The sequence below is a fragment of the Ursus maritimus genome, unplaced genomic scaffold (genome assembly GCF_017311325.1).
Source record: "Ursus maritimus isolate PB19 unplaced genomic scaffold, ASM1731132v1 scaffold_32, whole genome shotgun sequence".
NCBI classification, from domain to species: Eukaryota; Metazoa; Chordata; class Mammalia; order Carnivora; family Ursidae; genus Ursus; species Ursus maritimus.
In genome coordinates this window covers 30081552-30107278 of record NW_024425786.1, presented here as the reverse complement: position 1 = coordinate 30107278, position 25727 = coordinate 30081552, and the positions used below count along the sequence as shown (strand labels likewise).

At 57.7% G+C, this 25727-nt stretch overlaps 1 protein-coding gene and 1 pseudogene across 1 annotated transcript; both read right to left on the bottom strand.

Annotated features, from left to right (window-relative positions):
• Positions 1-1406: 1406 nt before the first annotated feature.
• Positions 1407-25278, bottom strand: BMP8A (bone morphogenetic protein 8a). The gene is made up of 7 exons (XM_040619345.1): positions 25260-25278; positions 23189-23378; positions 22645-22793; positions 14363-14557; positions 13498-13577; positions 12819-12929; positions 1407-4785 (listed from the first exon to the last, which is right to left on the bottom strand). Exons 1-7 carry the CDS (start codon positions 25276-25278, stop codon positions 4636-4638), a joined length of 894 nt encoding a protein of 297 aa, XP_040475279.1. The 3' UTR covers positions 1407-4635.
• LOC121106377 lies at positions 18938-19961 on the bottom strand (annotated as a pseudogene).
• Positions 25279-25727: the final 449 nt, after the last annotated feature.

The following is a 25727-nucleotide window of genomic DNA, read 5'->3' as shown; positions in this document are numbered from 1 at the left end:
GGTGTCTGCAGAGGTTGCAGCACCTCCCCTGCCGTCTGCCTCCCGCCTGGGCCGAGTGTCTGAGAGCGAGCCCTTGTCAGGCCACCGCAGGGCCGCCCGGGTCAGAGCTGGGGCGGAAGTGCCTCCGTCCCCCTCTCCGCTGCTACCAGGCCGCTGAGTTGGCGGAGCCAGGCTCCGTTCGTGCCCTCACACCTGGCGTGCGTCTGCTGGGCACCCGGTCCCTCATTCAGTCACTGACCGACGGTCAGAACTGTGGCACCGCAGAATGGCTGGGGCCCTCCTGCCACGCACCGTGCTTGGTGCTGGGAGCCCTGAGGAATCAGCCAGCGATGGTCCCCCCCGCCTGCCGTACCCCAGACCGAGTGGAAATCGAAGTCTGGCGCCACAGTTTGTAGCGTTGCTGCTCTCACCCGACACTGGCGTTTGGCCAGCCGGGCCACCTCCTAGCATGTCTGTGCTCTCAGGCTGAGCACCAGAGGCCACCAGACACCAGAAACAATGTCCGGGGCTGCCACCCGCTCCCCTGCTGCCGGCCAGGGGCTCTTGATCCAGGATCGGCGCTCCGAAACCGTCGGGCAGGGCTGGTTCTCATTTTGGGTTGAAGTCAGGTTGAGCCTGGAGGGGAGGGGAGAAGCCTGCTGGCCTGTGACGCCAGGCCAGCTCCTGCGGAGGGGGCAGCTAGACCGATCTCTAGCATCGCGGGCCAACCTTGGTCTCTGCCTTCAGGTGGGGCTCGTCCCCCTTGGTTGGTCGGGATCGTGACCTGCAGTATTCCCAGCAGGGACCCTCGCTCCCTAACCCAGGCATCCCTCTCACTGCTGGTCAGTCGTGGCTGTCCGGACAGGTAGCGGTGAGGCCAGGAAGACGCCAGCCGCTCGGGGCTGGTGTGACATCTGGGAGAGAAGAGATGTGTGCGACGTCCTCAGTAGGGCTGGCTCTAGGGAGGACGTGCGCGGGGGTGGGGGACAGGCTGGCCTAAAGCCCCAGGAGGGAGGACTGGTCACAACCCCGTGAAATGAGGGGAGGGGAGTTGTTGCGGGGAGGGAAGGGCCCCTTACTGCATGTCCCTGGTCGCCCTGGGAAGGCGGGACTAGCAGACCGGCCCGGAAGATGGTGGACGAGGAACCAAAAGGTAGCAGTTGCTCTCTCTGTGCCGTGCGAGGGCTTCCCCGGAATTTATCACACGGGTCCACCCATGACCCCCTGCAGGTGGTGACCCGCGCCGCAGAGGTGAGATGCCAGGTCCCGAGAGTCCCGGCTGATGACCTGAGCACCCGGCTGCCTTCCTGGAGCTGGGCCAGGGCTCCCGAGAGCGGGGTCGTGGGGGCCTCACACCCGCCTCTGGGGAAGGAATGGTGACGGAACTGGGGCAGAGGTCAAGGGATGGAATGCTGCGAGTTGTGTTTTTAAAGATTTAATAACAAATTTTCTAAATATATCATAGACTGAGTAAATCAGATCAAGTAGTGCACCGCGTACAAGCCTAACTTTATAAGATATCCATATATTCTACATAAAGACAGACGTGTGTGTCAAGGAAAAAGACTGGAAGGAATTATTAACAATGCTTAGCTCTGTGTGCTGGGATTACATGTATTTGTATTATGCTTTTTATTTTCAAAAATTTCCCTGGCACACATGTAATATTTTCTTCAGTGAGGAAAAACTTTTTTTTTTTTTTAAAGGGCCAAATGCTTGCTCAGGGCTTCCCAGTAAGAAGAGAAATTCCAGAAAGCTCCCCCTTCAGCTTCCCGGCGGTAGCAGGTGGGTGCTGGACTTCAGGAGGGGCGCCCGGCCACGTGGCTGAGAGTCCCTGCGGGTCCCTGCAGGCCGCGACTTCGTCAGGCAGGGGACTGGGTAAGTCTCACCTCCTCCCGAGATGGGACCACATTTAGATTTTTTAGGAAAAGCGCAGCTTTAAAGTAAACACAGCAGCACCTCCTGGACATGTTCTGGGAGGAGCAGGTGTTAACAGGAAGGCCGACAGGGGAGGCCCAGGTATGCAAATTCATTTGAACGTGGTGCCAGGGGCTTGCGCGGGTGCACCCGGTCCCACGACGGCCTTGCAAGGGCGGAACCGATGCCCCACTCAGAGGAAAGACCTCTCACTCAGACGTGACAAAATCTGGTGAATTTAACAAGAGGCAGAGCCAGGGTCCCATGTCAGGTCTGCAGGCTCCAAAATCCACCCTGTCCTATTCACAGCCCCCTTTCCTGTGCAGTTCTGGGCATTTCTTGAAGCATGTTACCCACGTCCCTACAGAGAGACACAAGAATGGGGCTTCGGCTGATGGGCTGGCGTCAGGCCCGGGCCGCGCCATGATGGTGGAGATGCACTGGGGGTGAGGCACACGGAGCAGTCGCCCCCACACACACCAAGGGCCCCGCACTTGGCTATTCCTCTGCGGCCTCTCTTGCTGGCAGCGTTGCCCTTGCTGTCAGCGGGCCTGAGCTGAGCAGCTTACGTAGGCTTCTAACGCGCAGCCTTGAGCGGAGCCGGGGCTGCGGGGGCAACCAGGAAACCAGACGGCCGCCGTCCTGTGGACTTTGCACCCACTCTTCTTCTCCAAGGCCTTTTGTGTGGTTTCCATTTGGTGGCCGCCTGGATGGCTGGAGGTTCTAAAAGTCCGTCAGAAAGGCCGCGACCGTTCTACTCTCGGCTTGGTGGCACAGGAGGGGATTCGGGTCATGATACTAACGTGCCTGTGGGCACACCCAACGGGCAAGGCCGTCTGCACGTTTAAAACACTGATTTTCCAAGCTTTCCAAGCGCGGCAGGTTATGTGCTGGGCATTGAAGAGACCAAATACTGACACTTGTCAAAAGTTTCTGAGCCTCTGCTGCCCTTGATGTTGGGAGGAGAGCCGTTGACTAAGGTCCCCAGATGGCAGGTTTCGTGTCCTGTGGCGGCTGGGCTCAGGCTCTGTCCGGGCCGTGTCAGGAGGGGGTCAGGGTTTCAGGCCGAGGAAGGAGTCCTAGGTCCCCATGTCACAGAGGAGAGACGGAAGCTTGAATCAGGAAGGGGCCTTGTCCGGACAGCAAACAGGTCAGTGGCTGAGTCAGAACCAGAACACGGGTCTGACACTCTAGTCGCCTTGTGCTCCAGTGCCTGCCAGCCTGAGGTCCAAGCCCCGGCTACTAGGGAACTCTTCACCTTGCAGATGGTCTGGGCCCACTCTCTGTGTACCCGGGGAGGGTCTCTTCCTCTGGGCTCGTTCCAGAGTCCCTTCCCGGTCCCTGTGGAGGGGCCGCTGTCCTGCAGCAGGGCCCCAGCGTCCACACCCGCTGTCACACCTGCTGTCCCGGGGCCCCTCCTCGGGGTGCGGAGTGACTGCTGAGAGGCGCATCCTTGGATGCGGAGTGACACACGAGAGGCGGCTGGGCTGTGCCTGTGGGGTGGGGTGGGCCCACGGGCTGCTTTTAATGACAGTATTTCAGGGGTCGGGCAGCTGGACTCTGTCTGCACCAGCAGGTAAATTACAGGCTTAGCAAGTCAGAAATCCAGTAAACACTCCAGCTGCCGTGGCGGCTGCTCCAAGGAACACTGGTTTCCGGGAACCTTCGCTCGGGCCAGCCTAATTACTGCCCGTCACTCCCCTGGACAGGGACCTGTTCTCTGGCTCACAGATCTCGAGAAACAGGCCAGGGCTGCTGGGCACACGGGGTGGTGCGGACTGGTGAACAGCCTGCTCTTAACCCCTGGATGCTATGGGACACTTCCCACCCTTGCCCCAGACCTGGCCTGCGGTGGCCCAGGCGCCATCTGTGGGTGAAATGGTTGCTCCTCAGTGTGGCAGAAGGGGGACCGGAGTTCGTTTCCACTCTGAATAGCTGCTGGGTGTCTGGAGTTGTGTGCCGGGGGTTCAGTGGAAAATACACCCAGGCTGCTTACTGACGTTGGCCGTGGGCGAGGAGCTGGGGAGTGGTGTCTGTGCGCCGCGTGTCTGCCAGCCTGGACCTCCCGCTGCGGCCACAGTCGTCGCCTCTGTTAACTTCGTCTCGGCGCGGAGCTTCACATGGAAAAGGTGGAGGGAACTGGACGCCCCCAAGGTTATTCGCTTCTGGGCAGGGATTGGGGGGGGGGGTCACACCTCTTCCCCAAGGAGGGCAAGACACATGCCATAAAACATCCCTGTCGGCATCCGTCTTAGTATGAGGCCCGTCCGGCCTGTTCTTTTTCTAATGTGCTGTCTGCTAGCGGGCCACGTTCGGAGCCCAGAAATACATGGTCCTGAAGGAGTGTGTGCCCTGGAAATGCCCAGTGTGCTGCCCGGAAAGGGGAACACCCTCCTCCCTGCTCAAAGCTCAGCCAGCCGGCCTCCCACTCCAGGTGCCCCTCAGATGGGCCTGGGCCAGCCTCCGTTTGGGCTGGGGGTGGCCAAGCACACGTCCTAAGGCAGGACTTCTGAGCGGAACCCAGGGCAGTCCACGTGTCTCCGGTACAGCTGTGTGCGTCAGGTCTTCCACAAACCCCAGGGAAGGGGCAGAGGGGCCCGGGGAGACCCTGGCAGGCTGTGGCAGGGCTGTGCAGGCCCTTCCTGCCGCCCCGCCTGAGCATTGATGGCATGGGAGGGTTTCCCGCCTCTGGCGAGGGCCTGCGCCAGACGGGAGCAGCACGGCGGCAGGCGCAGGGCCTCAGTGGCAGCCGCAGGCCCTGACCACCATGTTGCGGTGCTTGCGCAGGATGACGTTGTTGCTGCTGTCGTAGTAGAGCACGGAGGTGGCGCTCAGCTTGGTGGGGGCACAGCACGCCTTGGGGACCGCGTCTGGCTTCATCAGGTGCACCTGGCCACAGCGGGGAGCGGGCACAGGCGTGAACGAGGGGGCCTGCCCCGGAACCCCCGACCCTAGCTGCTGCTGGCCCGAGCTCCAGCTGCTCGCCCTCCCCCGCTCCATCCTCCACCTGCAGCCCAGGCAGCTGCTCACGCGGAGACGTGCCCCATCCCGTCCCCCTGCACCCCTGCCCCGCCCCACCACCCTCGGGGCACACGCGCCACCCTCAGACGGGACACCCCAGCACGTGGTGTGCCCAGGAGCCCTCCGGGGTCCCCTCCGCTCCTCTCCGTGCTTCTGCGATGTCTCTGATCACCTCTTGTCCCCGTTCGCTGTTTGCGGTCTGTCTCCCCTCCCGAACGCGGGCCAGTGAACGCTCACAGAACCGGAAAAAGCCTAGAATCCTAGGTCCACCCCTGGGGTGTCCGACGCGGTTATTCCTCGGAGCACTTCCCGCCCCTGGTAACGACCCAGCTCCTGCTCTGGGCAGATGGAGACCCAGAGACCGAGGGCACGGAGGCCGAGGTGGTGCCGAGTCCCGTGCTCTGCGCGGGGTGGAGGGATGGGGACCGGGTGCAGGACCTGCGACCCTCCTAACAGCCTGACTGCCAGCAAGGAGCCTGCTTGAGGGAGCGGCCTGTTCTCAGCCTCCTAAAATCGGTTTTCCTGAGCCTCGGCGGGCCGGCTACACTACCGGTGACTCCAGGTCCGGGTCCGGGCCCCCCACCTGGAGGCGGCCGAGGTGGGGGGAGGCAGGAGAGGAGAGGAAGCCTACCGCAGCCCAGGGCTGCCGGCCCTCTCGGAGGCTGCCCAGCGGGACCCAGACGAAGCTGGCAGGTGGGGGAACCTGTCTGGCAGCCTGGCCCCCGCCCCTCAGGGCCCACCTTGTCCCTGTCGCCCCAGCTCTGAGCCGGCCTGTTGGAAGGACACTGGCTGGCTGGGGCCCGGCTGCCTCTCAGAGGCCCAGGGGGAGGCCAAGGCCTCCGTGGGGAAGTCCAGCCAGGCGGGGCGTGGGTGCTGCTGCCCCCAGCTTCCCCGGCTCCATGTGTGGGGGCTGAGGGGGGGGAGTGCTTGGTGTTCTCAGCCCACGTGAACAAAACTGGGGGACACCGCCCGCCTGCACTGGCCATGGGGCTCCACGTAGCTGGAAACCAGGGAGGGCCTTTCCTGAGCTGGGGCGCTGGGGAGAAGCTGGGCACCGCAGGGGTGCGGCCTGAGACTCCCCCCAGAAGAGAGCTTTGTCAGCTGAGTGACAGAAGGAAGGCCTTTTACCCCATCTGGCACCAAACAGAATGATCCGTGGAGGCCAACGTGCCCTTGCGTTCAGCTTGGTTTTGAGCCCCTGGGAAACCAAAGCGGAGGGTCACTTGCTGCATCTTTGGTACAAATCACACATCTGTGGGCCTCACCTTCCCTTCTGCCCGACGGGTATACCGGTACTTGTCCCGTTTCCAGCACAAACGCATCTAGGACACGTGCCTTGTGCCAGCCCTGCCAGGACGGGGCACAGAAACGTCCCAGACACGGTCGCTGCTCTCAGACTCAGTGGGGAGGGAAGGGGAGACAGGGAACATTCCAGCAGACAAACAGGACCCATGGGAGTGGCACAACAAAGCGGGCCTTCCACCCCAACAACAACTCTGCCGCCGGACAAGGCTTCCTGTGCCTGGGCTCGCCTGCAGACCCCAAGGATCCCCCCACCCCCGCTCCCGCCAGCAGCCCTGCCTCCACCTGCACCAGCTGCCCCCGGCCCCTTGTCAGGGGACCGCAGCAGCCCCTCCCTCGGCTCCCTGCCTGCCCCGCCCTCGACCCCGTCCATGTGCACGCTGCCCCCGGAGCAAGACTTCCAGAGAGGAAGTCACATCGTGAGACTTCATTGCTAAAACCCTGCACCGGCTTCTCAGTTTACGTGGGATTAAGTCCCCCCACCTGGCACCTTCGGCAGGACCCCGAAGCCCTGTGAGCCAGCCCTTGACCACCCCCAACGTCACCTTCCCAGCACCCCCACACCTCCCTGCCGCCCGAGCCCACCCAGCCGTCCTGGGAGCTGTAGGTGCGACCATCAGCCCACACGCCCAAGGGCTGGGGGAGCATGAAGCACGTGTGCAGAGGACAGCCTGGGGACGCGCACACGGGTCTCATCACCACTGAGCTCCTCCCAGAAGGCGGCTGGGGGGGGGCCAGCAAATCCCACCTGACGTGAGAAAGGCAGTGTTACCACAGAGCCAAAGCCCCGGTCAGTGACGATTCTCCTCTCACCTGGAGACCTGCCCTTCAACCATCTTACCAGACAAATAGGCTCAGGTGTGCCAGGCACTAGGTTTCTAGGCAGACATTCTAGAATGAAGTCTCGACCCCAGAATCAGGACTATTTAAAGCTTAGGAATGGCGGAGTTGGTAGAAGATGGCAGAGCGGGAGGACCCTGAGCTCGCCTCGTCCCACGCACACGGCTAGATGACACATCGTGTAAATAAGGCAGGAAATGACCAAAGGACCAGAACAAACTCCACACTCGAGGGGGAGGGGAGAGGAACACTAACCAGGAGCTCCACAGGGAAGGCAAATCCCCGCAACACTGGGCTTTGAAAGCCAGAGGGGCTGAATTTTATGAGTTCTTACAACCCGCAGGACTTAAAACCTGGAATTTGAAAACTCAGCAGCTCAGTTCTGGGAGGGCCAGAGGAGACGGAGTCCCCACCTAAGGAGACAGTGGGACAGAGGGCCCGCAGAGAGACAACACAGAAGCAGCAGCTGGAAGAAACCCCGGGCCATACGGGAGGGAGAGCTGCTGACCTCTCAGAGCGTGGCCCCAGGCAGAGACGGTTGGCGGACTCTTTCAGGACCAGCATTACCCTGATACCAAAACCAAACAGACACAAGTAAAGCGAATGACAGGCCGGTATTGCTGATGAACAAAGGAGCAGACAGGCGCCATTTCCCTTCCCTGTCCCCCAGCATCAACCCACCTCCTGTGGGGACCAGCACAGCTCTGACACTCCGACCTACCTTGCCACCCCGCCCCCGCAGCCATGCCCACCTCGGTTCCAGCCCCGTGGGTCCCCTCCTGCAGAGGGTGGTCGTGCACACCTTGCTACCGCCACCTCCCTGCACCCCGAGCTTTGGCAGCTCCACTCCCCCAGCTGGGCTAGCCTCGCTCCCTGCAGCAGCTGGGCCCCTCTCGCAGAGAACCCGCACACACCCCGGGCAAACACTGCGTAGCCCACCCCCACGCCCGCTGCAGATCTACTCCCTCCAGGACAGTCTTGGCTGGAGCCCATTCAAGGTGGTACTCTAAGCATGGTGGTGTGCAAGCAGCCCCGACAGGGCCCTCAAAGAGACTCCTGCCCTGGGGAGAGGGAACCACGACTACACACAGCAGTCAGGCTGTGCCCCAGCAGGGGACTGGGGACCCACAGCCGGTCTGATTACAGGCCCCACCCTGCCCACCAACAAAAGCTGCTCGGGGACAACACAGGAAAAGCGCCCTGTGGTTTGGTGTGGCTGCATCTCACAAACACCTGGTGTGACTCAACTCGAGCCCAACGTGCACCTGGTGTGACTCAACTCGAGCCCAACGTGGCCCCAGACTGGCCACCTAACACCACAGGGACCAACACTGCCCACAGCAGACAGACAGCCATCGCAGACGACCGGACTGAAGGACAAAGCGGCTCAGCCACCACAGAGGCTGTATGCAACACACACAGGAGACACCCCACAAAGCACCAGGTTCCGGTGAGCGGGACACGGCGTGCAGGACACTACAGGACCTCTTCTTCAGAAGGCCACTACTTTTAAGAGCAGGAGATGCAGCTGACCTTCCTAACACACAGAAACAGAGTTAGACAAAGTAAGGAGACAGGTAAACATGTTCCAAATGAAAGAACAGGACAAAATCACAGCAAGAGACCTAAGGAAAACAAACAGAATAAGTGATATACCTGATAGAGAATTTAAAGTAATGCTCAGGGGCACCTGGGTGGCACAGTGGTTAAGCGTCTGCCTTCGGCTCAGGGCGTGATCCTGGCATTATGGGATCGAGCCCCACATCAGGCTCCTCTGCTATGAGCCTGCTTCTTCCTCTCCCACTCCCCCTGCTTGTGTCCCCTCTCTCGCTGGCTGTCTCTATCCTGTCGAATAAATAAATAAAATCTTTAAAAAAAATAAATAAAGTAATGCTCAAATGGTACTGTACTTGAAAAGAGTGGGGGACATCAGTGCGACCCTTAACAGGGAGTTAAAGGACCAGAGACGAGCACAAATGACATTCCAAACACACACACACACACACACACACACACACGAGATAGAATAAATAGTAGGCTAGAGGGCTCAGAGTGAATCCGTGACCCAGAGGACAGAGTAATGGAAAGTAATCAAGTTCACCAGATGAGAGAGGAAAAATATGCAAAATGAGAGTAGACTTAGGGAACTCAGCAACACCATCAAGCATATAACATCTGCATTGTAGGGATCCCAGAAGGAGAAGAGAGAGAAAGGGGGCAGAATATGAGGCAATAACAGCTGAAGAAACGAAAGGAAGAAATCCAGATTCAGGAGGCACAGAGATCCCTGAACGAAATCAACCCAAGGAGGTCCACACCAAGATACATAGTAATCAAAATGGCAAAAAGTAGTGATAAAGAGAATTTTTTAAAGCAACAAAAGAAAAAAGTTACAAGGGAAACCCCATAAGGTTATCAGCTGAGTTTCCAGCAGAAACACTGCAGGCCAGAAGGGAGTGGCATGATCTATTCAAAGTGTTGAAAGGAAAAAATCTGCAGCCAGGAATACTCTATCCAGCAAGGCTATCATTCAGACTAGAAGGACAGATAAAGAGCTTCCAAGAAAACAAAAGTTAAAGGAATGAGCACTAAACCAGTCCTACAAGAAGTGTTAAAGAGGACTTTTTGAGTGGGCAGAAAAGACCGTAAGTAAGATTAAGAAAAGTAAGACGTACAAAAGCAGTAAAAATAAATACGTTTATAAAAATACACAGTCAAGGGACTCAGAAAATAAAAGGATGTAAAGCATGACACCACATACCTAAATGATGAGGTGGTGGGGGGGTAAAGAATGGGTTCATCGAAAGAACCAACTTAATAGAGACTGCTGTATGCAGAAGGTGTTACGTACAAGCCTAACGGTAACCACAGATCAAAACCCAGTAATACGTGTGCAAAACTTAAAGGGAAAGGTATCCAAATATGTTACTAAAGAAAGCCGACTAGTCATGAGGGAAGAGAGCAAAGGAAGAAAGAAACAGAGGACTACAAGAACAACTCTAACAGAAGTAACAAAATGGTAAGATATTCATCCCTATCAATAATTACTTTGAATGTAAATGGACTAAATGCTCCAATCAAAACAAAACAAAACCCATCTATATGCTGCCTACATAAAAGACTCATTTCAGATCTAAAGACACCGCAGACTTAAAGTAAAGGGGTGGAGAAGCCTTTATTTTGCAAACAGACATGAAAATAAAGCCAGGACACCAATACTTATATGGGACAAAATAGACTTTAAAATAAAGGCTGGAACAAGAGACAAAGTGACACTATATAATCATAAATGGAACAATCCAACAAGAAGATAAAACAATTGTAAAAAAAAAAAAAAAAAGGAGCACCTGCGTGGCTCAGTTAAGTGTCTGTCTTCGGCCCAGGTCATTATCTCAGGGTCCTGGGATCAGCCCCGCATCAGGCCCCTGCTCAGCGGGGAGCCTGCTTCTCCCTCTCCCTCTGCCCCTCCCCCTGCTCATGCGCTCGCACTCTCTCTCTCTAATAAATAAAATCTTAAAAAAAAGAAGACATAGAGTTGTCTAAATTGTATAAACAATTGTATAAATACACCCAACATGGGAGCACTTGAATACATAAAACAGTAAGACAAACACGATGTAATTGATAAAATAATATCAGGGACTTTAACACCCCAGTTAGGACATGATAGATCATCCGAACAAAATCAACAAGAAAACCGTGTCTTTGAATGACACGTTTGACCAGATGGTTTTAACATATATTCAGAACATTCCATTCTAAGCAGAATACACATTCTTTACAAGAGCACGCAGAATATTTTCCAGAACAGATCATATATTAGGCCACTAAATGAGTCTCAACAAATTACAAAAGCTTAAAGTCATACCATGCATCTTTTCTAGCCATAACACATGAAACTAGAAACCCATGACAAGAGAGTCTGGAAGGAACTCATTCATTGGAGGTTAAATAACATGCTATCAAACAGTGAATGGGTCAACCAACAAATCAAAGAGGAAATTTAAGAAATACATGGAAACAAATGAAAACGAAAGCACAATGGTCCCAAATCTTTGGGATGCAGCAAAATCTGTCCTAAGAGGGAAGTTTATAGCAATATAGTCCTTCCTCAAGAAACAAACTAACAAAAATCTCAAATAACCTACTCTTACACCTAAACGAGTTAGAAAAAGAACAAACAAAACCAGCAGAAGGAAGGAAATAATAAAGAGTACAGCAGAAATAAACAAAATGGAAGGAAGGAAGGGAGGGAAGGTGGGAGGGAGGGCGGGAAGGGGGAGTAGGGAGAGGGGAAGGGAAAGAAAAGGAAGAAACCAGGGCACCTGGCTGGCGCCGTTGGTGGAGCATGGGACTCCTGAGCTTGGGGTCATGACTTCGAACCCCATGTTGGGTGCAGAGATTACTTAAAAAACAAAACCAGTAGATCAGATCAAGGAAACCAGGAACTAGTTCTTTGAAAAGATCAATAAAACTGATAAACTTTTAGTCAGGCTCAAAAAAAAAAAAAAAAAAAGAGAGAGGACTCAAAATCGGAGGTGAAAGGAGAAATAACACCACAGAAATATAAAGATCGTAAAAGAACATTATGAAAATTATATGCCAACAAATTGGACAATCTATAAGAAATGAATACATTCCTAGAAACATATAATCTACCAAAACTGAAGCAGGAAGAAAGAAAAGTGGAACAGACCAACGACCAACAATGAAGTTGAATCAGTAATAAAAACCTCCCCAAAGCAAAAGTCCAGATGGCTTCCCAGGTGAATTCTACCAAACACTTAGAGAGGCGCTACACCTATTCTCAAACTCTTCCGAAAACAAGAGTGGAAGCAAAGCTTCCAAGTTCATTCTACCAGGCCAGCATTACCCTGATACCAAAACCAGACAGACACCACAAGTAAGGGAACGACAGGCCAGTATTGCTGATGAACACAGATGCAAAATCCTCAACAAAATAGGAGCAAGCTCCAACAATACATTCAAGAATCCTTCACGATGATCAAGTGGGATTTCCTCCCGGGATGCGACGGTTGTTCAATACTCACCATCAGTCTGATACATCGATAACAGAAAGGGCTAAAACCATATAATCATTTCAGTAGATTTTGCGGCCTGCGGAGGAACCCCGGCCACAGCACGGGAAGCCGACCGGCTGTGGAAAGCGCAAGGGCCGCGGAGCCAGGGAAGAGCGCCAGCGGGGAGGTGAACAGAAGGGGAGGCCGAAGCCTAGCAGCTCCGCAGGGCACACCTGTGACCCTCCCTGCACACACACGCGGCGGGCGGCTGAACGCAGTGCGCGTCACTCACCCCACGTACATCGTGTCCCGGGAGCCGAGCACGCCGCGCGCACGGTGATGTGTGTGTTCAGAGCACACGGGTCCCCAGGAGGGACGCACGTCCGTTACGTGTGTGCCGTGTGTCTGCCCGTGAGCAAGCATGTCTTCTAAATCTGGGTGCCCACATCCTGTCTGTGAAGGCCTTACACGTGCGTGTGCAGTGCACAGAGGTGGGTGTGCGCCAGCAGGCAGGGTAAGGTGGGTGGATGCGGGTTCGGGCGCATAGGAGTCCACACATCCAGCACGGCCATACAGTGACCGCTTTCCGGACAGGCGCGGCTGTCACCGCTCGTGCATGCAGGGAAGGTTCTGGGCAGAGAGAGCCCCCCGACCCCCCGGCAGGGGCTTCCATCCACCCGGTTGTGCTAGAGCCCCTCTCCCCGTGGGTCCGGCCCGGCCGGCCGACGCAGTACTGACCAGGGACTGCAGGATGGCGTGGTTGGTGGCGTTCATGCACGAGTCCAGCGGGAACGAGCACTCCCCCTCACAGTAATAGGCTGAGTAGCCTTGGGGGGCGATGACCCAGTCCTGGGGGGTAATGGGAGAAGGTGAGTCCCATCCAGATGCCCCCTCCTGAGCCCCTGAATCTAGCACCTGGCACAGGATGGCACAGGGCTGCCCCTGACCCTCCCCCAGCCCCAGGCCAGTCCGCCAGCCCTAGGGTCCCTCCAGGCAGGCTCCCCCCAGAGGCCGGGCACCACCGGGAGACCCTCAGCAGGCGGGGCCGGGCACGGCTCTGCCCCCTCACGTGCAGTCGGCACGGGGCATCGTCCTCCCCGCCTGCGCCCACCGCCCACGACCCCTAGAGCTGCAGGCCCAGCACACGTGCACGCACGGCCCGGCCCGGCCCGGACTCCGTTTCCCTGTTGCAGATCTGACGCGTTAGGGCTGAGGATTCGGACTATCCCTGTTTTCATGGCTTTTACCAAAAAGCACCTTCTCACAATAAAAGTAAGACATTCTCCCTTCAGAAAACACAGAAGCTAATGCAGGAGAAAATTAGAATCACCCGTAACTCTGCCTCCTCCTGGAGCTACCCTTCGGATCTCCGGGTGGGGACTGTCATTTAAGGAGGGGGAGGACACTCAGAAATTACCAGCCAGCCGAGGTCCTGGAAGCTGACGTAGAGCTCATGCCGCCGGCAAACCTGCCGGCCGTCGGCGCCGTGCACGTCATCTGCGGGGACAGAAAGGGTCTTTTCTGGGGTTCCTGCTCCGGGTGGCTACCACAGGGAGCTCCAGGGCGGGGACACCCCACTGGGCACATTTGTTGAACAAATGAATGAAGTAAAACTTGTGCATTTGGTGTCACAAAGCCCATCCTGCAGCTCTGCAGGTGCCGCGACCCAGCTCGATCGAGAATCTTCCATGGCTCCAGGTGGCTCCCGATAGCAAGAGTAACCCTGCACTCAGCCCAGCCTCCCCTGACTTCCAACCTGTGACCCCCGATGCTCCGATACACAGCCCAGGGGACCCTGAGCCATCAGGTGGGTCCTCTTTTTCTGCAGAGACACCTCCTGACCTCACCCCAGCGCTCCTGCCACACCCACTCCACGGAGGCCAAACGGCTGACTCTCCATGGAGGAAAGGAGGGCAGGAGGGCAGGGCAGGCCCATCCCTGATCCTGAGGGGCTCAGTCTGGTGGGGAGACGTTCACATGAACAACTGCGGATCCTCGGGGTTCCCAGGGAGACCTGAGAGCCACCAGTGCCTGGAGGAAGGGGCACCTGGTGCTGACAGAGACTTCTAGAAAAAGCCCTGGTGAGCCAGGGGAGGGCTGAGTAGGCGCTTCTGGGTGGCAGGGATGGAGAGGGCAGTGGCTGGTCCTCAGGACACAGGGGGCAAAAGAGGGTGTCAGCAAAGTGCTGGGGGTGACCACAGGCTTGGTCCTACAGAGGGCCCGGAGGGTTCTGTCCCCCGAGCTGTCCTTGGGCCCAGCCCCAGGCCCGCCCCGGACCTCACCAAAGATCCCTGGAAGTCTGTTCGCGTGCGGCAGCTCGTTGGTTTTCTTCGGCGGCCTCCTCTTCATGGGCCTGGCTGCCCGAGGGGCTCGGACAGGACTGGGGCTCGCCCTGAAAAAAGTGACCAGGAAAGGCTGCTTGGAGCGCGGCGCCCGTTGCCCCAGCAGACCGGCCAGGCCAGGATCCACGCTGTGCCCTGGGACAGAGAGAGGAGAGAGGGTGGTCACTCACGGGCAGGGGCTGAGCACAGGGCACAGAGGGGACACTTTTGCCAGAGCCTGCATGGGCCCTGGCGCGCAGAGGCGGTGGGCCTCAGTTTCCTCATCTGGAGACCTGAGGGAGACAGGGGAGGGGGCCTTGCCAACACAGGGTCGTCATTCGTGACAATGAAGACTGCCATCTGTGTGGCCCTTCACAGGTTCGAGCGACTCCCACTCATGACCTCGTGCATCTCCACAGTAAACCTGGACATCATGCTTCTCGGGAAAACTTCGGAGCCACACTGCCAGCGGCGCACAGAACCATGGTTCCCACCTCCGTCTGAGGGCTCTGAGGCCCGAGTTCTCCTGCCCACCCCATATTTTCAGGGGACTCGATGGATTCGTGCCCCAGTGGATGGGAGCAGCTGCCAGGGCATAGCGAGGGCTTGTTCTGCCCGGCACTGCCAAGAGCAGGGCCCTAAGTGTCCCCTGATGCCCACACACAGGACACCGGGGGCAGCAGGGCAGACACCTGGCCAAAGTCCCAGAGCTGGGGTTCAGCCCACATCTATCTTATTCCAGACCCCAAGTTCTTATTCACATAAGGCGTTAACCCCAGGTTTGTGGGTCAAAAAAGAGAGAAAAGGCTGTGGGCAGGGACACATGGGGGCCTCTGGCTAGGAAGAGGGATGCCCATGAAAATAGGATCTGCTTCAAGATGCTTCAAGATGAGGATGCCTTAAGAAACACTCATGACCCCTCGAAATGTCAACTCCAATAAAACTTTCTATACCTCTTTTTATTTCCAAATGACCCCTGATTTTTTAAAGATTTATTTATTGGGGCGCCTGGGTGGCGCAGTCGTTAAGCGTCTGCCTTCAGCTCAGGGCATGATCCTGGTGTTGTGGGATCGAGCCCCACATCAGGCTCCTCTGCTGGGAGCCTGCTTCTTCCTCTCCCACTCCCCCTGCCTGTGTTCCCTCTCTCATTGGCTGTCTCTCTGTCAAATAAATAAATAAAATCTTTTAAAAAAATTATTTATTTATTTGAGGGAAGGAGAAGCAGAGGGCAAGGGAGAGAGAATCTCAAGCAGACTCCCCGCTGAGCATAGTGACCGAGGCAGGGCTCAATCCCATGACCTTGAGATCACGACCTTGGCTGAAACCAAGAGTTGGCTGCCCAACTGACTGAGCCATCCAGGCTCCCCGCCTCCTGATTTTTTAATTGTCAAAGTAATACAATAGCAATTGTAACGTTTGAGGGAAAAAAATCACTCAGAAGTCTCTCCATACTCCCAACACAGCATTTTCGCCGTTCTGGCATATTTTCATGTCAACTGAAGTTTTACACAATGGTGACCGTGTCTGTATTTTTTCCAACTTTTTCACACAAACGTGTTCGCTACTGTTAAAATGTCTCCACTATGAGCATTTCAAATGTATAAAATTCCTTTGAGAAAATACACCAAATTAATATTTAGATATTAGCTTCAGTTTAAACGCATTGGTTATTTCCTCACTTTCATTCTAAAGATGAGAATGCCACAGACCCCTTCATTTTCTCTTCCTGTGGAATTTTTTAAATGACAGGAGATGATTACTAACTCAATTTTATGTTTTGTAACACACAATGCCAACTGTTCCCCTCCGTGTCCCCTCAATGTGGCCACCCTGACATGCACACACACACATATGTATAGAAACATGCATTTGTCATACAGTATACAGACGTCCACATATACAAATACCTATGTTTGTGCCATTAGTGGGTCTATTATGATTCACTGGGATACACCACAGGTCAAGGGCACTGCCTGCGCCACCCACAGTCCTGCTCAGCTGGTCAAGGTCAGCCCTTAAACAGCTGTGCTGTAGGCCCATGTCCTTGGGCCACGCTGATTGAACAACAAATCAATCCAGAGACTAAACTCTGACCTATGACATCACCTGCCACACACAACTGCACCAGACCCATCAGAGGCTCCGCTGGGGAACGATCCTGCTGGGACAGGAGGTCTTCAGCTCAGGAGCTAACACTGGAAGGAGCCCAGAGAGAAGCCATTCGGGAGAGTTTGGGTCATAGCAAGTCAGTCATGAGGAAGCAGCAGAACCACGAGGACACAGAGCCACAAGACAAGTACAAGCCCTGCGAGCAGAGGGGCAGGGCCAGTGAGGCCACGAGGAGCCCAGAGTGGACGGAGCACGAGGGTGACCGTCGTCTGCATGGCACTAGAGTGCAACTTCACGATCCTGGGCGGCTGGGCAGCCCTCTACCCCTGTGGGTGCCGCTGTCCTGTCCCTGTTCCCTGGAGAGAACTGTCCACTGAGGAGCCAGGGAGGGCGATCTGTCACCTGAGGCTGTGCTCACTGTTGGCTTTCCTTGTGTACCCATCTGATCAAGGATCGTCCTGAGGTCTCCCGGGGGCAGAGAATGGGCTGCATGGAAGGCCCGAGCTGTCTAGGTGCTCGGGCCCTAGGCTGCCCTGCTCTGGAAGGCTGCTTTCTAGAAAGGCAGAGGTGGGAGCCTCTGGGGCCCAGGGTCCCTGCCTCTATACCCGACCTTGTGGGGGTGCTGGTGGGCATGCTGTCCCCTTTGCACTTGATGGGGTGTGTGCATCAGGCCTTGAGAATGTGGGCCACATTGTGGCTTTTCCCCTTTGGCCCAGATGGAATATGCTGCTTCTCCCGGCCAGGGGGGGCCCATGAGACCTCCAGCCTCACCCCACTTCTCAGTCTGCTCCATCGGCACCCAGAAATCTCAGCAGCTCACCTGCTCCATCTGTCCCTGGGCAGGTGCTCAAGGCCTAATTCACACCCCTACCCAACTGGGCCAGGCCAGGATCACTCCCGCCTCTCGAGAGCCCCAGGCCTCCTCCTGCTCGGTACCACCTGACTCTTCCCCACAGACCTGGCCCCACCTCAGCTTGCGGTCCTGGGTGTGACCCTGGTGCCAGGCTGAAGGAAATGACAGTGCCTGGCTGAAACCTCGGACAATCCCAGCTGTGGACCAGGTCTGCTTTTGTCCTTTTGGCTAGGTTACTTCATCATGTGAGAATGAGGAACTCCACTCTCCTCCTCCTTCCTACCATCTTACACACCTCTCACCGTCTGCTCCTGAAAAGCTCTGCCTGTCCCACGGCTGCTGGAAACCTGACCCCCAGGGCCGAACAGGTCCCCTCCCCAGAAGCCCCAAAGAGCCCCACTATCCACCCACTTGATGGCCTTCCACTCCACCCCCAACCTGGTCATGGTCCCTAGCCACCTACCCCCCCACCCCCCGGATGCCCCCTCAGGGAGCGGTGTCTCTGTCCCTCTGTTCCAGGATCTGGCCCTTCTTTCAGGGCAAGGGCCCAAGGAGGCCTCCCTGAAAGGCCTTCCTTCACCAGCTGCAACCCCCAGTTCTTGCCCACGTGCTCCTGATGGGTGTGTGTCCCCTCGAGAGCGACACTGAGAACGTGCGTCGTGCTCCGTGTCAGGCTTTGTTTTTACCATCACACGCACACACACATTTGGGCACTCACGCACACATATGAACTCATTTTGTTCTTTTAAGGCTGTGAGGCTGTGGGTTCAGGATGAAACACCTCACGGCCTATCTTGTGCTGTAAGGGAGTAGTGACGACAGGCTGGTCTAGTGCTCCGCAACGGGCAGAAAGGGTCTGAGTGTCCTGGGCGACACAGGAACCCCATGCCTGAAGATGAGAAAAACTGTAAGCCTGTCTTAGGTTTCTAGAACCCCGTCCTACCACAAGCCGCCGCCTTGGACAGCACACAGGGGACTGCTTATCTACAGAGGAACCTCTCTCCCCGCCCTATCACTGCATTACCAGTGCTCTGGCCCAGCCAGACAGCCTCGCTGTCCTTCCAAACACATCTATTTAGCTACGGGAAGGAGGCCGTGCAGGGAGAAGGAGGGGAGGCTACAGAATTTAGCCACAAGATGAAAGTCCCCAGAGAAAAAGTCAGAGGGGCTGCAGGAAGACAAGCTCACGCAGACAGCATTCCTCAGGTCACCATGCGTGTTTATGCTTGTGTATTTTTCACGGTACTGGCAAAGTGGGGCCTTGGGTATACTGGGGTGGTCACTCCTTCCTCATCATCCCCCCCGCATCTCATGGCTCATTCACGAGGGGAGCCCCTTCTGTGAAAGCCATCCTGTGGGGACATCTGAGCCACACAGAATTTGATGTAAACAGCACAGTGAGGAGGACGTCCGAGCGCCCAACGATGGTACCAGACCAATCTCAGGGCGCACAGAACATACAAGATAAATGGCTATGTTCTCCTTTGAGTTTTAATTAAAGCCATCTCCCTCTTGAGAGAATAGTCTGTCTGGTGGTAGGAAAACTGGTCAGACGGCCAGCGCCTTGGACAGAGATGATCGGACCTCCTGTGGGTTCAAATGAAACCCACCCTCTGTGACCAGGGCTTCCTTCCCGGGTCAGGCTGCCACCTGCTGTGTGGGTCTGAGGTTCGGTGACATGCTGAAGGGGTTGCCTGTGCTCTTTTTGACGTCGTCCACCGTCAGGCCATGCCAGAGCTCCATCAGCGTCAGGCCTTTCTTCTTGTGCACGTCGAACATGGCCTTCTCGGGGTGATTCGGTCCGCACAGCACTTCCCGGGCAGCAGCAGGCTGCATCTCTCCAGGATTTTGGGTTCCTTGTCCTTGGCGCGGTGCTACATGGTGACCAGCACTCTCGTCTTGACGCTGGACACCAAGTCCATGGCTCCCCCCATGCCTTTCACCTGCTTTCCGGGGACCATCCGGTTAGCCAGGTCACCGTGCTGGGAATCCTGCATGGCTCCCAGCATGGCGGGTGCAGGTGTCCCCCTCGAATTATGGCAGACGAGTCATCGCTGGAGAAAGAACAGCCCCGGGAAGATGGTGACCGTCTGCTCGCCCGCGCTGCTGAGATCTGCATCTGCCTCCTCTTGTAATGGAAACGGACGCAAGCCCAGGAGCCCCCTCTCACTGCCCGGATGTAGCTGTGGGGCTGCTGGCCGGGAGGGCACGTGCCGTCCTCGAATTCAGGAGCCACCGTGTGAGGATGCGGGCCTTGAGGTCACCCACAGACCTGGCTTTTCACCTTCCTCCGTCCGCACCGTTAGACGCTCAATTCTTTTCTCATATTTTCCCCCTGGATTACGCAGTCCACACAAATGTTAGGAACGTGGACGTCTTCGGGGACAAACGTCCCCAAGTCCACAGTTTCTTCCACGCCCAGCGCTGAGGATTCTGCGGCTTTGTACATGGGCCCATTGAAATTCCTGGGGCTTCCTCTGAAAATGACGTTCCTGTGCGGTGGGCCTTCCACACTTTCACCAAAGCAAAACCAGCCGTGACCGGCTGCTCCAGAACAGCCGGTCCGGTGAAACTCCCTCTCTCTCGAGGCTGGCTCATGACGCCATCTGTGGCCGCCGGGCACGTGCCGTAGATGGCACCCCCTCCTGCACCAGGGTCCCTAGTGGCGGGTAGAACACGGGGCACCCGGTGCCCCGCGCAGCTGGGGTGCCCTGGGCAGGCTCCAGCTCGCCCAACAGGAACTGGTGCTCGCCAGCGCGTTCGTTCTCCCACGTGGGGGCCAGCGATGCTGGGAGACCTGCCTGGTCCGGGGAAAGGCCCACCCAAAGTCGTCCGTCCCACGGTGCTGTTCTTACGGTCAAGTCCTTGCTGTGTGCGCCTGGGCAGCGCCTCACCAGGTTCTCTGGAATTCCAGAGCCCAAAGCCGCGACCGTGATCTTGGCCTCGGGAGGGTCTTTCGCGCCCTCCCACGGACCCGGGCAGACTCGAGCAGGCACGAGCGCTGGTGGCAGGCCACGCACACAGCCCTCGGCCTCGGCCAGCACGGGCTCTGAGTGGCTAGTGGGGCGCACAGCGCCTAGGGCCACCGTGAGCTGCCAGAGGGATTACCGCCTGAGTGCACTCCGCCTCCGGGCTCTGGCCCCCCTGCCCCGTCACAGAGCAGGGAGGGCATGCGGGGCGGGGACACGGGGACCACGTGGCCCCCCACGCCCTGGCCCCTCCACGCTCTGAGGGGCTCTGGAAGCGCCGCACCTCCCGGCCCAGGCGACCCAACCCTGCGGGCCGACGGGGAAGGAGCGATGCCCACAGAGGCCCCACGGCGGCGTCTCTGAGGGGAAGACCGACCCTGGGCGCTCAGGTTGGCGGGAAGGCCGCCCGTCTCCAGTCCAAAACCCCAGCGGGCGGGAGAGATCCTTGCATAGTCCCTTCTGGGCAGCCCTCTCCATGTGGGAGGCCCCAGGGTTCTAGGCCATCCCCTTCCTTCTCCATCGACACCCCCTTCCTGGGTGACCTGCTCCGGTCCCATGGTTCTCAGTCCACTTAGAAGTCAGTGCTTCCCACACCTGTGACTCCAGCACCCACCTGTCCCAACTGACACTCCAGCTGGACGTCAACCAGGACTCTCAATAACACTGCGGCCAAAAAGGACTCTTGGTTTGCTCCCTCAAGCCGGCCCCTCCTCGACTTTTACTCAGGCAGGAAAAAAAGATTCTATTAAAAATGGCCACTGGCTCAATGCATGTTTTCCATGATTCCTCCTCTCTCCATTTTCTCCATTTCCGCGGCTACCAGCAAGCACCTGTCTGCTCCCCCTGCAGGCTTGTCTCCTGGGCCTGACTTTGCTCTTGTCCCCCCAGACTACTGTCCCCGCTGATGTCGGGGTGGGCCTATGTTGGATCCATATGGTGAGTTTTTATTTTACGATAGCTGACGTCTACAGAAAAACCGCAAGGACAGTGCAGAGAGTTCCCAGACACCCAGGGCCCGTTTCCCCGAGAAATGCTAACGTTGAAGTTAGCGCCGTGCACTTGTCACAACTAATGAACCAACACTGGCGTCTGACGACAAGCTAAACACGATGTATTCGGATCTCACTGTCCTTTTTCCCCTCCAGGGCCCCATCCTGGCCCCCACGTGGCATTCTGTTGTCGCAGCTGCTTAGGCGCCTCTGGGCTGCTGTCAGACTTTGTCTTGGACGACCTGGACGATGTCGAGAAGTACTTGTCGGGCGGTCTGTAGCACGTCCTTCCATTTGGGTTTGTCTCATGTTTCTCTCACGGTTGACGGGGTTCGGGGTTTTGGGGGGAAGACCACGAGATGAAGGGCCCTTCCCATCCATCACGTCAAGGGGACACGACGTACAGGACGTCCCTGTGAGACCTGATCGCCTGCTGCGGTGGGGCAGGCAGCTTTCTCCTCTGTGAACTCACGTCCCCCACCCCGTCCCCACTGCACTTTCGAGAAGCCTAAGTCACTAAGCGTAGTCACACCGAGGGTGAGTGATGCCCTCCTCGAGGGGCTGTCTCAGAGGGCTCTTCTCTAAAAACCTGACTCAGATCCTGTCGTCCTCCACTGCTGCGTAGTACAGGGAGCTGCCCTCGACACTCCGACACCGGGCCCGGGTTCGTCCATGCTCAGAATGTGCCCTGCAGCTCTCAGTCTCCTCTCCCACCTGGCCCGGCCCGTCCAGCCCCGGCCACAGGGCCGCTGCTGTAGCTCAGATCCGCCCATCCTGTGCCCACCCTCGGCCTCTCCCTTCCCGCTCCACTGCCTGCAACACCGGAGGCTCTCCCCCAGCTACCTGGGACAAGAATGAAGGTGTGAACCCTCATTCGACAGAGGAGGACACTGAGGCTTGGAAGGTAAGTACCCTGCCAAGGTCACCGGGTTAGAGCACTGCAGAGCTGGGATTCAAACCCGGGCCTCTCTGATCTGAGTCTGAGGGTATAACCACCTTCCCTCGACCCTGCCCAGTGCGGAAACGCCCCACGTACACAGCTGCTCTTGGGAAGGGACAGCATGGACTCCCTCTTAGCGACTGAAATGTTGGTTCTGCAAAAGGAGAGGAGGGAGACTGTCATGGTAGGGGAACTCCTGCTGTGGGAACTTCACCCTCTGTGCCCTGCTGAGCCCCCAAAGTGGGTAGGGGATTATCACCCCAGCCACTGGGCTGAGAGAGGCCAGGCCTCCAGGGCCAAATGAGGTGGCTGCAGCTGGCTCTGTGCCAGCAGCGTCGGAGGAACCCCCAGGAGAAGGACTGCTGCCCAACCCTGAGCCTTACCGTCTTCCGTTTCCACAAAGAGGCGGAGCCCCATGTCCTTGTTCCGGCTCAAGAACCAGCGGTCACTGGCTGCTGTCACGTCTAGCACCAGCCAGCCCTCGTCCCCAGCTCGGAGCGTCTGAAGATCCAAAAAGAACAAGTCAGACTCCCTGTGGACACGAAAAAACAATTAACTGAGGGCCGCCACAGCCGCCTTTGAGTTTCCAGTGCCTGCCTAGGGGACCACTCGGGGGCACCTACCCCGCCTGGCTCGGGCTGGCGCCCCGCGTGCCTTCTCTCTGTATCTATGTATGAAGGTGTTACTGGGCCCAGTGCGGATGTGGAAACTGAGGCTCGGGAGCTCAGTGACCCGCCCAAGGTCCCACAGCAGGGCAGGGACTTGCAGCAGGACCGACGCTGGGCCTCTCCCCACAGTGACACGAGGCCTCGGCCAAGTATCCTTCTGCCTCTGAGAGCGTGCTCCCCAGGGAGCTCCCCTTCTGTCCTCTGGCAAGTGTCCCCTCCCCGGCCAGGCTTCCTCGGGAGGCGGGTGCGGGGTAGGCACCTGTTGGACTGCTCCCTGACCACCTGGAACACGCTGACGTGCAGGGTCCTGTTGAGCAGGTGGGCGCTGGCCAGCTTGTAAATCCGGAACTCGGCGGCTGTGACCGCCTCGCCCTCTGGGATCTGGGTCAGGTCGAAGCGGAACTCCTTCCAGTGGGGCTCCTGGTGGCCCAGGGTGCGGTCACGCTCCACTGCAAGACACAGCGGGGCCCCCGGTCACTTGTGCTCTGGGCAGAGCCAGGGGAGCTGGGGGCCCGGGCAGCCTGGGTGGGGATGGCTCCCTCCTCTGCAAAGGGGCTTGCTCCCAGGCTCTGCCTCCTGGGTGCTGAGAGGGCGCGACGGGGCTTGTGCTGAGGTGTCCAGCACAGGGCCCGGCACGCCGTGGTGCCAGCAAGAGCAGCCTCCGCTTCTGGCCCCCAAACCCCAAACCCAGCCTGCCCCGCCCACCCCTGCTGGCTCTGGGACCCAAGTATGAGTGAGAGGGCAGTTCCCTCTGGGAAGACTTGACATCAGACCCAAGGCAGAAAAAGGGCTACGGCGGGCAGTTCTTGAGGCTGGGCTGTCCAGAGTCTGCCGATGTGCGATGTGCGTGCAGGGGAGTCGGGGGAGAGGGAGGGTTTGCAGCTGACACTGGGGCTGGGCTCTGCAGGGGTGAGCGTGGTTGTGCCACCACGTCAAGGGAGGGCACTGCAGAGGAAGGGGCCAGCCTGAACCAAGGCCTAGGGCTGAGGAACAGACGGCACAGGCAGGGGAACAACACCCATAAACACAGCAAAGGACAAAAGGATGGCCGGTCCTGTTTGGTGACAAGGTGAAGGAGAAAGAAGGGTCAGAGGGAGACCTGGAAAGGAACAAGAAGGAGCAAGGTAGCAGTGACAGCTCCCGTGAGCACCTGGAATTCAGAGTCCCGGAGAAGCTGGACGGTCCCACGATGGGGTGGGATCTGACCGCCGGCTTCCCAGGAGGCGCCACCTGAACTGGCCTTGAAGGATGGGACGTGAGTCCTGTCGGGTGGAGAGGGTGGCAGGGAAGCCATTCTAGGCAGAGGGGACTCGGAGGCACAGGTGTGCAGTGCGGGCGTCCACAGGTCAGCGCTGTGGGGACTGGCCATGAGTCTGCCTGTGGTCTGACTCTGGGGCTGGAATTCCGGTCAGGAGCCCGGCTATGCCTCTGGCCAGTGGGTTCAGGGTTCTGGGCAGCAGGGGCGATGTGTGTTTTGGGGGGTGGAAGATACGCAGGAGGGAAGGTGATGCACAGGCTGGAGGGGAGCTTCCAGGCAGGCCGGTGGCGCTGGTCTGTCTGGGCAGGAGGCTGGGGTGGCGAGTCAATCCCACATCTCCCCCCGCGAAATGCCCAGGACAGTATATTTAGTACCGTCTCACTTAGCCTCTTGTCACTTTCAAATGCCGCAAATCTGTGTTCCGAAAGCAGGGGGGAGAGCGCCCAGCACCTTCCCCAAAACCCAACACTGAGATTTTAATGACATGTCTGTGAGTCTTTTAAAAACTCTCTCTTGGCTCTGGGCTCAGTGACCACAAGTCACCAGGCTGTGGCGAGGCGGATGTGGGAGCGCTCCTGTCCTCGTGGTGGGGACCGTGTCCAGCAAGGGACAGGCCAACAGCTGGGCTGGGCGGGTGCGGTGGACACACATGTTGACAGGAGGAGATGGGCTTTTCCTCCCCAGACCACGGAGGAGAAGGAATAAGATGTCCACCCGCCGACAAGGTGCAGGACACGCAGTGCAGGCACGGCCGGGAGCCAGGAGCCGCAGAGGCCGCGACGCTGGGTGGCAGCCGTGTCCTGACACGCGGAGAGCATGGAGGGCAGGGCTCTGGACCCGCACCGGGGATGCGTGCCATGAACACTGACACACGCGTCCCCTCCTCCCTACAGACACACACACACGCACAGCTTCGGTGGCAATTTCTGTGGACTCAGGGACTGCACGGACCACCTCTGTTCCGTGGCCGTGTAAGAATCCCGGACGTGCAGGACGCCACGGGTCTAGGCCGCTGGCTGTGACAGGGTGTGGCCCAGAGAGTGAAGGAGGGTGGCTCAGTCACGCCCTTCACCCGACTCTTCTCGGAGCATCCGACCGGATCCGCGAACACGGATCTGCTCCCAGGGCTGTGGGGCTGACCAGCGGGTTGTGGGGCGGCGGGCAATCTCAGGCCGCAGCCCTGCCGCTGATTCCCTGTCGGATCTGGGGGCCGAGGAACAACCCACGAACCCGCCAGCTCCACGGGAGGACCACGTTCTGCGGCCTCCCTCCCTTGCTGACCTGGGTGCGGGGTCAGGAGACCCCTGTGCACCTGAACTGACCCCGGTTCCAAGCTTCCACCCAGTAGCTCAGCACAGGCAACTGCCCACCCTGGCTGTTCCAGGCAAGTTCTAGAACGTGGCACGTTTTAGGAAAGGGATGCTTTTCATCAGAAATTAGTAAACCTTCCCGGGCTGCAGCATTACACACGACGCAACTGTAACTGGCCAACGGGGAGCCCCCCCCACCCTGTGCTGGAGCCGTGTGGGTGTACAGCTTT

Coding starts and splice junctions, on each gene's coding strand:
- BMP8A (XM_040619345.1), bottom strand. Junction 13,578..14,362: donor CAGACTTCCAGGGATCTTTG/GTGAGGTCCGGG, acceptor CTGTCCCCGCAG/ATGACGTGCACGGCGCCGAC. Junction 4,786..12,818: donor ACGCCATCCTGCAGTCCCTG/GTCAGTACTGCG, acceptor CGCTGTGGCCAG/GTGCACCTGATGAAGCCAGA.